General features: G+C 38.2%; 1 protein-coding gene across 23 annotated transcripts in view; it reads right to left on the bottom strand.

Moving 5' to 3' along the window:
* Positions 1-11,112, bottom strand: part of LOC105499559 (factor interacting with PAPOLA and CPSF1) — a 73,987-nt gene extending 62,875 nt beyond the window's left edge. For 8 of the 23 annotated variants that reach the window (XM_011772181.3, XM_011772183.3, XM_071093351.1 and 5 more), the window contains exons 1-5: positions 10,830-11,112; positions 9,639-9,683; positions 9,492-9,531; positions 3,630-3,687; positions 2,085-2,188 (exon numbers count right to left, since the gene is read on the bottom strand). In XM_011772181.3, the coding sequence (XP_011770483.1) occupies positions 2,085-2,188; positions 3,630-3,687; positions 9,492-9,531; positions 9,639-9,683; positions 10,830-10,914 (332 nt within the window). In that variant the 5' untranslated portion in view covers positions 10,915-11,112. The remainder of the gene's footprint in view (positions 1-2,084; positions 2,189-3,629; positions 3,688-9,491; positions 9,532-9,638; positions 9,684-10,829) is intronic. The other 15 variants (XM_011772185.3, XM_071093350.1, XM_071093355.1 and 12 more) reach the window with 8 other exon arrangements.
* Between the last annotated feature and the right edge of the window lie 6,464 nt (positions 11,113-17,576).

The raw sequence follows: 17,576 nt of genomic DNA, 5'->3' as shown, positions 1-17,576 counted from the left end.
ACGCTGCGCAGAAGTAAATGTTTATCAAATTTCATTTTCTCATGTACTTTTGTTTTCAAGGGATATACCCTGAAATACAGAGGTTAAGCAACTTTACACTCTTCACAAATACTTGTACTTTACTTTGGAAATTCATAAAATGAATAAAAAATAAATCAACTGATAAATGGGTAAAGGCATAGAGAGAGGGATATGAGTTCAAGCAAACAAAGCAAAATGCAGATTGTATAATCTAGGTGATGGGTAAATGAGCAGTCACAGGTCAATTCCTTCAACTTTTGTGAGTATTGGAAAATTTTCATAATCAAATGTCTAATGGGAAAAAACCTTCAGAGACAACTGTAACTAAATAACATTCAGTTTATTTAGTCAATAACCATTTATGGCACACTTACTATATTTAAGGCAATGTGAGGAAGAGAAAAATTCATAAAGCAGTTTCCTGTTTTTTTGAAGAGTTTTGAATACAATGGTTTCTACTCTATAGAAATCTAAAATGTCTAAAGGTAATAAATATGTATAAACATAATTACAATGCATAAAACTAAAAACTGCTGTAAGAAATAAAGTTTAGTAAGGTACTACGAAAGTCCACATATATTTAATATTTGAGTGCAATTTCTACCAAAAAAAGGTACCATTCACAATCCAAAAAATTGTCATTTGCTTCAAATTGTTCTATAACTTGCAAGTACAAATAATTTTATATAATATTTAATGAACATGCAATTATTACAATTTTAATAAGTGTTTCTTTTGCATAATAAAGACAGTAAAGGCCTATTATTAGCAGAAAGCCCTACTAGTACTACAGTATAAGCCCAACTTTCTCATTAAGTAATTATTTACTTTCCCAAATGAGAATGAGGAGCACATTTAGAATATGCACCCCTAACATGAAAAACTAGCCTCTTTACTCTGTTCCCTAAAAAGGTACTAGGATTTTAAAATTACATGGGTACATGTATCATTACTATAATACAAAACTGACTATGACAATAACTGAACTGGCTTTAAGCTTCCTGAAATGACTTTTGAAAATAAATGACTCTACTAATAAAATATTTAACAATATTTTTGTATATACTGGTTGATTCCAGATGAGGTTGCTTAATGAACTACAGTGAAATTAATGTATTTTATGTTTCCAATGCATAAGCTATCCAATCTGAAAAACAAAACACATTAACTCTTATTCTCCTATTGTAACTAAATCACAATTCGTACTTCAATGCATTTCCCTTCCAATCTTTCTGTAAGATTCTTTATGTGCTCAATGCGTCAATGACAGTCCATTCACTTGGTCCAGTTTATAGAACACAAAATTTGAGACAAACATTGGCCTAAAAGGCCTACAGGAGAATTAAAAACCTGAAAACACTATTAACAACAAAAAGAAATACTTTTGATATTGTTTTTATTGGACAAAAAAATTAAAAACCTAAACTCAGGTCTGGATAAGTAATAAAGCGAAACAATAAGCACAGATACAAATTACAATTTAAGGATTTCTAATTCAAAACAAAGAATTTATAGTATTTTTTTTTTCCCTTGAGACAGAGTCTCACTGTTATCCAGGCTGGAGTGCAGTGGCTCGATCTGGGCTCACTACAACCTCCACCTACCAGGTTCAAGTGATTCTCCTGCCTTAACCCCCGAGTAGCTGGGATTACAGGCACCCACCACCACGCCTGGCTAATTTTTGTATTTTTAGTAGAGATGAGGTTTCACCATGCTGGTCAGGCTGGTCTTGAACTCTTGACCTCAGGTGATTCACGCACCTCAGCCTCCCAAAGTCCTGGGATTACAGGCATGAACCTCCATGACTGGCCTAGTACTCAATTCTTTTATAAAAGCACTTTAAATTCAGGATCAAAAACTGCTGCTTCCATATACCTTTGCCTAATCAGTTAACTTTATTTTAGGAAAGAAGTATCTTCATGATGAAACTTTAACAAGAGTTCTTTTATGTTAAAATAGAAAAACATAAAAACAATGGAATCAACCACTGAGAGATTAATATAGGCACACTCTCTTTGCTATATAGCATTTACACAATTGTTACTTACTAAAAAATAACATACCCATACTGTGGTGCTCCCGTTTTAATGTCTCCTATAGTGACATGAACATCATCTTCATCATCATCGCTGTCACTATCACTATCATCTTCAGTCTCAGTCACTTTCTACATGAACATAAACAAATTACAACATACATTCAATAATCCATTTCAACATCTAATACTAATAACTAAAAAAAGTAACCACCCTGGTTTTTTTTCTTTCTTCTTTCTTGAGACAGAGTCTCACTTTGTCACCCAGGCTTGAGTGCAGTGGTGTGATCTCAGGTCACTGCAACCTCCGCCTCCCAGGTTCAAGCAATTCTCCCGCCTCAGCCTCTAGAGTAACTAGGATTACAGATGCCCACCACCATGCCCAACTAATTTTTGTATTTTTAGCAGAGACAGGGTTTCACCATGTTGGCCAGGCTGGCCTCAAACTCCTGACCTCAGGTGATCCACCCGTCTTGGCCTCCCAAACTGCTGGAATTACAGGTGTGAGCCACTGCGCCCGGCCCCACTCTGTATTTTTTTGAGATATAATTTAAAAGTTACAAGCTTATAATGCTGCCACCTATTTCAACTCATAATTTTGATGTTCTACATAATAAAAAGGATAAGACTATGAATAAAGAAATGAAATCTTTTTTGGCATCATCTCCTTTTGGTAAACAACAACTCATATTTCTTTTTTACTATTATATCTGCCCCTCTTGCAAAAAGGATATAAAGCAACTTACTAGGATATCTACAAAATAAAACTATAAAAAATACATATTTGAGAATTCTTGGCAAAAACAGAATCTAAGAGGAAAACAATTTTAAGATTCACAATGTCACAAATAAAAAGTACCAAATCAATTAAAGAATTTAAAAAAACCCAAAACATAAGAAGTACCAAATAGTTAAGTAGACGCTCAATTATTCTTGGTATTCTTGTATACCTAGAAGAGGCCCTACATGCAAATTCTACATTTGTGAAGATTTTACTTTGGCTCTTAAAGGCTATTTTGTGCTTAATCACATCATAGTAAATAACTAGATGACATATGCAAAATACTTTTTGTACACAACTACAAACTTGCAGAACAGTAACTTCCTTCTTTTTATAGGATTAAAATGTACAAATATTCATAGGACCAGTGATACGTTCACCTCACAAAGTATCAAAGGCATGCAGGCATGCAGTCAGGGACTGTCACATACATTAAAAAGCACTGCTAAAAAATCACAACATTCAAAGGCTGTGGGACTCAAAACTTGCTCTGAAAACCAGGCACACTATATTCAGTAGATTTATAACCATTCAGTTCCTTGAAAGCAATAAACATCAAGCCTTTGCACATACTATTTTCCTCTGACGTCTTTCTACTATTTCTTTTCCTCCTTGCTAATTCCTATATATGTTTTTGATAGCACCAGATGCAGTAGGAGACATAAGAAAGGGTCACATAACACAGGATACTGAAGGTAATGTAAAATGTCAGCTTGTTTTCTACGTAAACTGTGAAGCTATTGATAAAGATTTGTATCTGGAAAGTAACTGGATTTCAAAGCCTTATGTTACCGGTTTTGGTACACCATTTTCGGCAGTTTCATCTTCAATTCCAGATGGAGGATTAGCACTACAAACAACAAAAATAAGTATACACATCAGGCATTACTCTTCCGAAGTGCAGATAGGTTATATTAGTATTTCTAAGCTACATCTAATAAAGTCCCTAAAATTATTGTCTCCACTGGAGACAGTAATGGTAAAATCTGACTGTCGTATTCCCTGTTATTTCTAGTAACTTGCATAAAACAAGTACTCAACATTGTAAGTAGAATGCAAATGCCAGGCTGGGCGCGGGAGCTCACACCTGTACTCCCAGCACTTTGGGAGGCTGAGGCGGGTGGATCATGAGGTCAGGAGTTCAAGACCAGCCTAGCCAAGATGATAAAACCCCCACCTCTACTAAAAACATAAAAAAAAAAATTAGCCAGGCATTGTGGTGGGCGCCTGTAAAACCAGCTACTCGGAGGGTGAGGCAGACAATGGCTTGAACCTGGGAGGTGGAGGTTGCTGTGATCATGCCACTGCACTCTAGCCTGGGCAAGAGTGAGAGGCTGTCTCAAAAAAAAAAAAAAAAGAACGCAATTAATGATTTATAATTTGATGGTGGGCTGAAATTCAAGCTTTTTACACATTTTAAAACTATATGACAAACGTAATCAATTTTAATTATCCTAAATCTTTACTGAACATCCACTGTGTACCATGTACTACTACTATCACTACCCAGACCTACGTAATACAGTTTCCTCTTTTCCTTGGTGTTCAAGAACTCAGATTTGTGGTATAATCACATTAACTCTTTCAGTATTCAGTTAACATACACGCTTCTTCTTGGTTCTCTGTGTTATCAATCTTATTGAAGATACGTCCTTTATTGAATAAAAAATAAAATTTTAAGATTAAAAAAAAGTATCTTCATTCAAGGCTGTTCTCCAATTCGATATTAATAAGGAGCTAATTCTCATGAATGTTAAAAGTAATTACTTTAAGACCAGTTAATACTTGAACTTGTCTTTTCACAACAAAACTGGTATGCAACAATAAAACATTCACATTCCCATGAAACTCAAGCATATGGTCATTTACCAACAAATAACACTTCCAGTACCATAACGTAATTGGTTTCTTACATTTTTTGGTAATTAAAATTTCAACAGTGGGAATTAACCATCACCTCATTTCACAGATAAGAAAATTGAAGTACAAAGCAAGTAGCTGATTTGGCCCAACTTTCTAAATTATTTAGTAGCATTCTTAACAAAAATGTCCAGATGTTGACACAGTTCAGAGCACTTTTCATTAGATTTCTGCTAATCCCTTCTAAACTGCACTTTCTGTTGGGTAGTTTCTATGTAAATCAATTTGATCTCTACAGGGGCATTTTATACCACAATCACCAAATAAAGCAAAATGAAAGATAAAAAGTCAAAACCTAACTGTTAAATTTTCATTGTTCCACTGCTTGCTTCAAGAAAACAAATATACAGCTGTAATTGTTCAGTACATTTACCTCCTGCTGAAATAAGCTTCTCGGTAGCCAGAAACAAGTCCCATTTACTTTCTATGTCACAAAACAGTATCCTTTCTTTAGTCAAAACTTGGGTAGATATAACACAATTGGAGACTGTAATGCAATGTTTAAGAAAAACAGGGGCTTCAGCAATGAGCCTGTGAGTAGGAAACTGGGGCAAATTCTAACAGCAGGAACTTAGGTAGAGCAATGCAGTGATGTACCAAGCCAGATAGCAGTATGTTTGGCAGAGTTCCTTTCTTCAATAGGCCTACTCTTTTAGAAGTTTTAATTTTCTATCACCATGAGAATGTTAGAAACATGATAAAATTTTAAGCTTTTTCTAGAAAAATAACACTGTAAAGGAATTTGTTTTCTCCCCCATAGGATGAAATCAACTCAATGGCTCCCCAAATGAAGTTGTAGAAAGAAATATAAAGCTATGTTGACAGTGAGACTCAGGGAAAGTAGAAGGTTCCCTCCAATAAATTTCAGCAAGTTGCGTATTGCAGAATTAAAATTAAAGAACGTTTGATCAGAAAATAAGATTTTAAAATAACGTACCTCAAAATAATAAGAGCTATTTATGACAAACCCACAGCCAATATCATACTGGAAAAATTCCCTTTGAAAACTGGCACAAGACAGGGATGCCCTCTCTTACCACTCCTATTCAACATAGTGTTGGAAGTTCTGGCTAGGGCAATCAGGCAAGAGAAAGAAATCAAGGGTATTCAGTTAGGAAAAGAAGTCAAATTGTCCCTCTTTGCAGATGACATGATTGTATATTTAGAAAACCCCACTGTCTCAGCCCAAAATCTCCTTAAGCTGATAAGCAACTTCAGCAAAGTCTCAGGATACAAAATTAATGTGCAAAAATCACAAGCATTCTTATACACCAGTAACAGACAAACAGAGAGCCAAATCAGGAATGAACTTCCATTCACAATTGCTTCAAAGAGAATAAAATACCTAGGAATCCAACTTACAAGGGATGTAAAGGACCTCTTCAAGGAGAACTACAAACCACTGCTCAGTGAAATCAGAGGACACAAACAAATGGAAGAACATACCATGCTCATGGATAGGAAGAATCGATATCGTGAAAATGGCCATACTGCCCAAGGTTATTTATAGATTCAATGCCATCCCCATCAAGCTACCAATGAGTTTCTTCACAGAATTGGAAAAAACTGCTTTAAAGTTCATATGGAACCAAAAAAGAGCCCGCATCTCCAAGACAATCCTAAGTCAAAAGAACAAAGCTGGAGGCATCACACTACCTGACTTCAAACTATACTACAAGGCTACAGTAACCAAAACAGCATGGTACTGGTACCAAAACAGAGATATAGACCAATGGAACAGAACAGAGTCCTCAGAAATAATACCACACATCTACAGCCATCTCATCTTTGACAAACCTGAGAGAAACAAGAAATGGGGAAAGGATTCCCTATTGAATAAATGGTGCTGGGAAAATTGGCTAGCCATAAGTAGAAAGCTGAAACTGGATCCTTTCCTTACTCCTTATACGAAAATTAATTCAAGATGGATTAGAGACTTAAATGTTAGACCTAATACCATAAAAACCCTAGAGGAAAACCTAGGTAGTACCATTCAGGACATAGGCATGGGCAAAGACTTCATGTCTAAAACATCAAAAGCAACGGCAGCAAAAGCCAAAATTGACAAATGGGATCTCATTAAACTAAAGAGCTTCTGCACAGCAAAAGAAACTACCATCAGAGTAAACAGGCAACCTACAGAATGGGAGAACATTTTTGCAATCTACTCAGCTGACAAAGGGCTAATATCCAGAACCTACAAAGAACTCAAACAAATTTACAAGAAAAAAACAAACAACCCCATCAAAAAGTGGGCAAAGGATATGAACAGACACTTCTCAAAAGAAGACATTCATACAGCCAACAGACACATGAAAAAATGCTCATCATCACTGGCCATCAGAGAAATGCAAATCAAAACCACAATGAGATACCATTTCACACCAGTTAGAATGGGAATCATTAAAAAGTCAGGAAACAACAGATGCTGGAGAGGATGTGGAGAAATAGGAACACTTTTACATTGTTGGTGGGATTGTAAACTAGTTCAACCATTATGGAAAACAGTATGGCGATTCCTCAAGGATCTAGAACAAGATGTACCATATGACCCAGCCATCCCATTACTGGGTATATACCCAAAGGATTATAAATCATGATGCTATAAAGACACATGCACACGTATGTTTATTGCAGCACTATTCACAATAGCAAAGACTTGGAATCAACCCAAATGTCCATCAGTGACAGACTGGATTAAGAAAATGTGGCACATATACACCATGGAATACTATGCAGCCATAAAAAAGAATGAGTTTGTGTCCTTTGTAGGGACATGGATGCAGCTGGAAACCATCATTCTTAGAAAACTATCACAAGAACAGAAAACCAAACACGGCATGTTCTCACTCATAGGTGGGAACTGAACAATGAGATCACTTGGACTCGGGAAGGGGGACATCACACACCGGGGCCTATCATGGGGAGGGGGGAAGGGGGAGGGATTGCATTGGGAGTTACACCTGATGTAAATGACGAGTTCATGGGTGCAGCACACCAACATGGCACAAGTATACATATGTAACAAACCTGCACGTTATGCACATGTAGCCTAGAACTTAAAGTATAATAATAAATAAATAAAATAAAAAATAAAAAAATAAAAATCAATGGGATAAAGATGATCATAGAGAGAAATATATTTGATTGTAAAACTATACCCTGTAATTAATTTCTTGACCAACTGAAGGAATGGATATAAAGAAATATTCAATCACATTCATAACATAAATTAAAACTAATCTCAACTTTGTGGTTGAGATCTGAATTAGGAAATGAGTTGAACACATAAATTTTAAAATGAAATAACATTTCAGATAATATATCAACGAGTGAAAAGACTATAGGGGATTTTTTGGGTAAGGAAGTTGAACTGTAGTTTCAGATCCTCCTAAGCTATTTCTACTTCCATTTCTCACTTTTTCCCTCTATTCATTTTTTGTTGTTAACAGCTTTGAGATGCAATTCACATATTACACAATCTATCCATTCAAACAGGACCACTGAGTTTTAATATGTTCACATAGTCCAACCATCACAACTATCTAATTCCAGAATATATGTATCACTCCCAAAAGGAACTCTGTATACATTAGCAATCACTCACCCAACTCTTAGCAACCAGTAATCTGTCTCTATGGACTGGCTTCACTTGCATATTTGCAAGGTTCGTCCATATTGTAACATCTACCAGTACTTCATTTTATTTTCCCTGCCAAATAACATTCCACTGTATGGATATAACACACTTAATCTACCCATTTATCAGTTGATGCAGCTGCGAGGTTTTTTTTTTCCATTTTCTATTAACAATGCTGCTATGAATATTGACGTACAAGTTTTTGTGTGCATGTTTTTCATTTCTCTAAGGTAGAGGGCTCATATGGTAACTCCATGTTTCACCATTTGAGAAAATGGTCAGGCTGTTCTTCAAAGCAGCTGCACCATTTTACAATCCCACCAGAGTGTATGAGGGTTTTATTTCTCCATATCCTCACCAACACCTGTTTTATCTTTCTGATTGCAGCTTACTCGGTATGAAGTGGTATATCTTCCACTTTTTAAACCCAAATATTCTTTAAAATCTTCTACCTACCTCTCCATTACTGACACTAATGCAAGTGGTCAGGGTAAAGCCGACATCTCCATGTACTTCTTTGCATGGGTTGTTTTCTGAAATTCGGGGTAAAATTCTGACTCCCTGTATATGTTCTATAATCAAATACTTACATCTTTCTTATAACCTAACAAAGAAATCAATCTTATAACAAATCAGCTAATTACATTTTGAATGTAAATAATACATAGCATTGAAATTACAACCAAAGTGCCATTATACCATCAAAAATGTTAATAAACTGGAAAAGCAGTAGTTTGGAGTGTTCCTGATTTACTTAAAAAGATTTTCAATTAAGTTAAAATATTTTTATCGGTAGCTTAATGATTATACTGTATACTTCACTACTGAAGTCACTTAAGAGTAACAAGTTACTTAACAGTGTAAAATCAGTCCAATCCTAAGTTCAAAAACTTTGTCCTTTAAACTATCAACAAACAGAATTGGCATAAGATTAGGTCCTGAAACTGGAAAAACCTTTAAAGGATTCGATGTCCTCCAAAATGTTGTAAGTGTTGTAATGACGCCAATGATTGTAAGAAAATAATTTTGACAACTGACAGAACCATTGTATCACACAATCTGTGTAATAGGCATCAACAGAAAATTTCACTAACCTGGCATTTTCTTCTTCTGGCCTTTCAACTTCATTTTCATCTACCAAGTAAAATAAACAAATAAATAAATAAGCAAACAAAATAAAGAAACCACTCTTAAAGAAACTAGTATTATGAAAATCTGAAGTGATCATCACAAGCACTAACCTAGGTCCTTTGTCAAATCACTGTGCACATGCACGTCCCATGGGCCTATAAGCACATCCAAAGTTAGATCACCTTATAATTACTTAACAAGATACGTATTTTATGGAAAAAAAAAATCAGACTTTACTGGTATAAAAATAAGCTTAAACTTAAGAGGTACTGAAGATTTCCAGATCTTTGTAAAAGAAATCCTACACATTCACATTTCAAAGACTAATGCTATATCTTGCCACCAAAGATAATTTTTTTTTTTTTACAAGTTTATCAAAGTTACATCATCAAGGACCTGCGTGGTGCCCAATGTGCACTTTTACTGTTCTATTCTAAAGACAATCAAGAATGTATGTTTTAGGCAAGGAACAAACATTAAGTTTCAAATCTGGTGTAACAGGCAAGAAAGGATTGTGAATTAACGAAAGTTAAAAACCAGATGTCCCTTCTAGAGAGAAGTACATGATGCATTAAATTTATTTTGAGAAAAAGAAATATATGAGATGACACTGAAAACTATAAGCCGAAGGGTCATGAGATACCTCCATGATGTAGGTTAAACGGCAGTCTCTTAAAAAAGAAAAACTTCACCTTAATACAGGAGACATTCAGGGTTTTCTTTATGGGCCATCTTTCTCTCTCTCTCTCTCTTAATTAATTATTTTTAAAGCACGACTTTCAGACAAGGAGGTACCCTTGCAGGTGCATTCCATACAAACTGACCATCAAGAAACAAGACGTTAGTTGTACAGCATTAACTTTATTTCGCTATTATTACAGAATGACTGTTTCTGAAAGAAGGGACAGGAAGGGCACCCTAAGGCCACGGGGCAAAAACAGACACAAAAAACCACCACCTCAGAATCGACAGAAAAAAACAAGGGTAAAGAGCGCAGCAGCGAGGCGACCGAGACGCCCCAGGGAAAGCACGGCGAAGCCGGGGGCCGGGACCAGTCACAGCCCCCCAGCCCTACCCGGCCGCCGCAGGGTGGGTGCGTATAGTGGGCTTGGGCCAGGCGGGAGACCGCCGCGGGAGCGGGGGGCACGCGCACGCTGCGCTCGGCCTAAGTCAGGCCGGACAGGACTCCCAACCAGAGGCCCGAAGGGGCGGCGCGAGGGGCCGGAACGCCGGCCGTTTGAGGGCCAAGAGGGGAGGCCTAAGAGAACCCGAGAAAGAGACAGGGACAGGAAGTTCCGTACCGCCATAGAGCCACTCTTCCTCCTCATCCCCTCCGGTCCCGCCGCTCAGCTCCGACACTAGGCGCTCGACCTCGCCGGCCGACATGGCCGCCCCGAGCGCAACTTAAACGCGGCGATCAACAGCCCCCTCCAACCCCTTCCCAGCCTCTCAGCCCCGGGGCGCGAGAAGGGCGCGAACCCGCCGGCGAGCGAACGAAGAAAGCTCGAGACTCAAATCCCAGGAAGGCGGCAGCAGCGGTGTTAAAGATGAAGACTCCAGCGCGGATCCGCCTGCGCATGCGCAGCAGACCCAAGCGGCGCGGCGTCTATAGGTGGCTTCGCTTCCGCGGCGGCGGCCACCTGGGCCTGGTTGCGCCTGCGCGCTGAGGTGGGCCCTGCCCCTCTAGGATCCCGCTTTGCTGTTTAGCGTGGCTTCCTCTCGTTGCATCCTGAGTAGTCCAGGGTTCCCCGCCCCCACCCTTCCCTTTAATAACCCGTATTGCCATTGCTAGCGAGTACACCATTGTTCCCTTCCACTCTTCGTGCTCTTTCTTCTCAACCTTTTCTTTGCTTTTTAATCTTCCGAAAGGCCACCTTTTATTCTTTAATCAGCCTTGATACAGAATCATTACCTGTCACTCCCTTTCCTCACTGAATGGAGAAGAAATCACAGTACTATTTCTTGAAAAATTAATTTTCACAGCCAACAAAAGCAAAACTAATAGGTGAAGAATGCACCCTCCTTGTTAAAAACCATAAATTACTGTCAAGGTCAAAGACTGCCTCGTTCCCCTACCCTTCTCTCCAGAGGTAGCCCTTGTTACAGATGCATATCCTGTTTGGAGTTCATCATTCTGAAATTTCCTATACACTTACTTCCTGTGTTGTACTGTTTTGGTGGGAAAACCTGAGACTGACAAGTCTTAAATAGTACAGTATAGTATAGTATCATCCAGTGACTTCCTTTTTTTTGGTTAGCATCCGTGTCTTGGAGCTGTTTTGCATTTTTGTATGAGTCAAACTATATCCATTTTAAGTGCTCCATAAAATTGCATAGTATGGCTGTCACAGAGTGAATATGGCTATTTCTCCATTGATGTACACCCAGATTGCTTTCGACTTTACACTTTTAACTGCAACAAAAAACGACAATGAAGATCCTCGTGGCTTCTTGAGATTTGTCTGTTTCTCGAAGATAGATCATAAAGTATGTACAGTTTTTATTTTAATAGGTAAACCAAATGTTCAGGCCACTTCTGAAAGCACATCTTTAAGTGAAAAGATGACATACTGTGCTTCAAACTGGAGCGCCAGGTTTTTTGTTTGTTTGTTTATTCATTTGAGGTGGAGTCTCGCTCTGTTACCTAGGCTGGAGTACAGTGGTGCCATCTCTGCTGACTGCAACCTCCACTTCCTGGGCTCAAGTGATTCTTCTTCCTCAGCCTCCCAAGTAGCTGGGATTACAGGCACGCGCCACCACGCCCAGCCAATTTTTCTATTTATAGTAGAGAGGGGTTTCACCATTTTGGCCAGGTTAGTTTTGAACTTCTGACCTCAGGTGATCTGCCCGCCTTGGTCTCCCAAAGTGCTGGGCTTACAGGGATGAGCCACCACGCCTGGCCTGTTTGATTTTTGTTTTGTTTTGTTTTGTTTTTTAAAAAAACAACAACAACCATCTTGCTCTGTAACCCAGGCTGAAATGCAGTGGCAGGGTCACTGCTCACTGCAGCCTCTACCTCCCAGACTCAAACAGTCCTCCCACTTCAGCCTCCTGAGTACCTGGGACTACAGACAAGCAGATGCCACCACACCTGGCTAATTTTTTATTTTTCTTAGAGACAATGTCTCACCATGTTGCCTAGGCTGGTCTGGAACACGTGATCTCTAGCAGTCCTTCCACCTAGGCCTCCCAAAGTGCTGGGATTACAGGTATGAGCCACCAGGCCTGGCCTCAGTTCTTCATTATACTTAGCAGGTTGTATAGTCAGGCAATCAACCTTTCTATGCTTCAGTTTCCTCATCTATAAAATGGAAAGGCTAAATTAAATTACCTCTGAGGTCTCTTTCATTTATAAAGTTTACAAACAGGGCATTCACTTGTCAACAGAGAGAAATCCATTTTAATTGAACAAATAAATGAGTTTTCTTGCTCCTCAATGAATAAATATTGTTTTATCATTTATTTATTTAGCAATTACAGAATATCTGCTCTGTTTAAGAACTTGGAAAATGAAAACATGAGTGAAAGAGTCCCAGCCCTTAAAGAGCTCTCAAGTTATTGAGAAAGACAGGGGTGGTAAACAACTCTCCTACAAAAGAAAAGGTGGCTGTGTTGTAATAGAAGCACAAGTGAAAGGTTATGCCCAACCAACACTGCACCATCTCACATTATTTAAACAAACCATGTGATTTTAATCTTTCTTACCTTTGAACACACTTCTACCTGCTATTCCCAGCTCCCTTATCTTTTTATGATAATCTCTTGCATCCTTCTAAACTCTGGGGGTATAATCACCTTTGTGAAATCTTTCCTGAATCCCATTTTATCTCTTCCCATTTGTTTTGCCAGGAACTCTTCTAGCTATGTAAATTCAACAGTGAATAAAACAAAGTTCTTTCTTTTGTGGAACTTTGATTCTAATAAGAGAGTCAGATAATAAACATATGAATGTATGATATTTCATGATGATAAGAATTATGAAAAGAGTAAGCAATATAAAATGAAGGGATGGGGTGCAATTTTGTATGGAGTGGTCAGGGAAAGCTACTCTGATGAAGTGATATAAGAGACTTGAATGGAGACAGGAGGTAAGCCCCGTGGATTTCGGGCTGGCAGGCTATCAGACAGAGGAATAAGAAGTGCAAAGGCCCTGAGGCAGAAGCATACTTGGCATGTTCAAGAAACTCAAAATGTAGCTCAAGTATAGTGAGTGAGAGAGAATGCAGATGAGTTCAGACGTATTAGGGGCGTGAGTGGGACAGAGAAACTCATTCCTTCTAGACACCATGCCACTTCTATGCCATGTGCCTATCACACTGTGTAGTAATTATTTGACTACATTTTTGTTTGCCTCAGGCTCTTCACTAGACCAAGTCCACCTCCAAACAGGGCATCCCATAGCCATCACTTCCATTCCTAGTACACTGCTTAACGCTGGGTAAATCTTTTTGGTCACTGTTGAAAGTAATAGAATGAAGTTTTACAGACTGTTTGTGAGTATTGTAAGGCAATCACTCACAGTCCTGTGTATTTATCTTTCTGTTTATTTAATTGGTTTCATGAGAAAACCAGTTGCCTTTTGTTAAGGGATCTTTTTCTCTTTTCAGCTGTCTTTCAAGGCATTGCTTAAATATAACTGAAGAAATGATGAATACTTGATGAATATCTTTTGTGGTAGAGGTAGCATTTGAGCTAAGCTTTGAAAATGAAGATTTCCATGAGAAGAGAAGCATATAAATCACTAATAACTACTCTGAAAGCACCTCTTCCTCCTTACTTCTAAGCTGAGTTTCTTGCCTGAATATGCTTTCTTAGTTAAAGGTGTCTTTCTCTCCCTACTTACCAAGGGAGACATCAAAGGTAGGTAGTTTGAAGATATTATATATTCCTCCTTCTATTTCTTATATTATGACTTTATCAATCTACAATGCTCCATATATTCTGTTTGTTTTCCATTTTATTGTTGTTTTGTGGTCTGTTGGTTTCTGGCAAGAAAAATTAAAAGATAAGTTTTAATGTACTTATCTCTGAGAAGTACGAGAGTGTTTAGTAGATGATGATGAATTAAATGATGACAAGAATTGGAGGTCAAATAAAAATGTCTTGCTCACTATCCAGTATATATAGCGAGTACACATAACTGTGTTTGGCATTCATATGACGTTTATGCCCAACTGTGCTCTTTGCTGTCATGTACATTTCAATGTTCCTAAATTCTCAGTGTTCTTAAGTTTCCTCAGTAGTAAATTGATACATTAAAATAACATTTGTACCCATTTTGGGGAAGAATAACAAAGCTAAATTGAGGCTTCAAATGCCGAAGCATCTGGCCAGGCACGGTGGCTCACGCCTGTAATCCCAGCACTTTGGAAGGCTGAGGCAGGTGGATCACCTGAGGTCAGGAGTTTGAGACCAACCTGATCAACATAGTGAAACACTGTTTCTACTAAAAACACAAAAATTAGCTGGGCATGGTGGCATGCACCTGTGATTCTAACTACTCAGGAGGCTGAGGCAGAAGAATCACTTGAACCCAGGAGGAGGAGGTTGCAGCGAACCAAGATCACGCAATTGCATTCCAGCCTGGGTGACACAGCAAGACTCGGTCTCAAAAAAAAAAAAAAAAAAAAAAAAAAAAAAGAAAGAAAAGTCAAAGCATTTGACAAGTTATTGACAAGCAGGTAATGTGTTGTTTAGGCCTTCTCTTCTTTGAACAAGCAAAGTAATTGTACATGTGTAGAGCTTTCCTTCCTCTTTATGTACTTCCATGATAAATTGTAATCCCAGTGCTTTGGGAAGCCAAGGTCAGAATATGGTTTCAGTCCAGGAGTTCAAGCCAGCTTGGGCAACACAGCAAGACCCTGTCTCTATATAAAAAAAAAAAAAAAAAGAAAAAGAAAGAAAAAAATTAGCCATGTGTAGTTGTGTGCACCTGTAGTCCTAGCTACTCAAGAGGCTGAGGCAGGAGGATTGCTTGAAGTCAGGAGTTTGAGCCTGCAGTGAGCTATGATTGTGCCACTGCACTCCAGCCTGTGAGACACAGTGAGATTCTGTCTCTGAAAAAAAAAAGTGTTCCCTCCCTGAATTGTAGAGGCCAAGTTACTTTCTTTAATCCTAACTTCATATTCTTCCAACTTTTTTAACTTCTCATTCCCCTATCACCTTGTTTTCTAGAAAATGTGTAGATAATTTCTAGAAGCTGCATTTTCCCCAATCCATTGACTCATTCTGCACTGCACCCCCAGCACTCCCTTGTCATGACTGCACTTTCTTTCTGCATAGGTCAAATCCTGTAGAGTCTTCTCATATTCCATCTCTTTTCCCTTTTCTGACACTTGCCACTGTTGGCCAGTCTATTCTTAAAACTTGTACCTCTCATTACTTCATTCACTGGCTTGACTTCTTCTGCCCATCAAGAAAAGTTGCTCAGAGTTCTCTCCATCACCAACATTGTCTTCTTTCTTTTTTGTGCTCTTAAGGCACTCTGAAGCACATCCATTTACTAATGATCCCAATTGCCTTATTTCTCTTCTGTATTCCGGAATCATACATCCAACAGCATGCTAGACGTTTCTGCCTGGATGTCCCATAAGTATATTGAAAAGAACATGTCCCCACGCCCACTAGGATGGCCATTATCAAAAAACCCAGGAAATATCAAGTGTTGGCAAGGATGTGTAGAAATCCGAACCCTTGTGCAGTATTAGTAGGAATATAAAAGGTTGCAGCCTCTGTAAAAAAAGAAAAAGACAAAACAAAACAAAAACAGAGGTCCGTCTAGAAGTTAAAAATAGAATTACCATATGATCCAGCAGTTCCACTCTGGGTGCAAGTACAAAAGAACTGAAAGCAGGATTTGTAAGGAAAGAAAACCATACACCTTTAGGGAGTGATTTGAAATTTGTATGTGTCACTTCCAACTATCTTATTCACCCGTGCTTCATCATTTGTCCATAGCTAGTTGCAAGAGGCTTGGAAAAATAGTCTTTAGCTGTGTGTTTATGTGTTCAGAATAAACCTATTACTACAGAAGAAGAGACAAATACATATTGAGGCAACCACTAGCAGTTGCTGGCACAATATTCAACCCTGACTTTATGAGTGCCTTGAAGTATTTCAGAGAAGATGAAGTATTAATTCACTCAAACTTATCTAATGAATGTATGATTCAGCATGAGATACAAGGAATAGAAACAAAAAGTGAGCTTGAGATCAGGATTAATGCAGGTGCTAGTAACTAGGCACTGACTTGGGTTTAAATTGAAGAGCAAGGGCTGTCATCTAACAACTTACTCAACTTAACCTTCTTAAAATAATTTTCATGCTGACAAGGATACAAACATGGAGGAATATCTTCTTGTTTGCTGGTTCAACACATGAACTTTGGTCTATCATTGGCCCTTTTACCTACTGGGTTCTACCAGGTATATGACTCTTCTGCTGCATATTCAAGGTGGCATTATTCACAGTAGCTAAAGGTGGAAGCAGACCAAATGTCCAGAGGCAGATGAATGGATAAACAAAATGGTGTAACATCCAATGGAATGTTATTCAGCCTCAAAAAGAAAGAAAAATCTGATGCATGTTACAATATAGATTAACTTGGAGGACTTAGCATAAAGGGAAACAAGTCAATCACAACAAAATAAATACTGTATTGTTCCACTTACGTGAGGTAGCTAGAGTAGTCAACTACTACCTTGCCAACAACTAGAGTAGTCAACTCATAGAAACAGAAAGTAGAATGGAAGTCGCCAAGGGCTGTGGAGAGGGGAAATGGGGAATTGTTGTTTAATGGGTACAGGATTTCAGTTTTGTGAGACAGAAAGTTCAGAGATTGGTTATACAACAATGTGAATGTACTTAATGCCATCAAAATGTACATTTTACAATGGTTAAGATGGTAACTTTTCTGTTACACTTATCTTGCCATAAGGAAACAAATAAACAAAAATATGTCCCCACTAAACTCTGTGTTTATTCCACAATCTGCTTCTCTTAATGGTTTTTCAAATCTCAGTGACCGGCATTTACCAGTCATCCAGACA

Source organism: Macaca nemestrina, chromosome 3, assembly GCF_043159975.1.
Source record: "Macaca nemestrina isolate mMacNem1 chromosome 3, mMacNem.hap1, whole genome shotgun sequence".
In the NCBI taxonomy this organism is placed as follows: Eukaryota; Metazoa; Chordata; class Mammalia; order Primates; family Cercopithecidae; genus Macaca; species Macaca nemestrina.
Note: the sequence above shows the minus strand (reverse complement) of the source record. Positions and strands in the feature narration are given on the sequence as shown.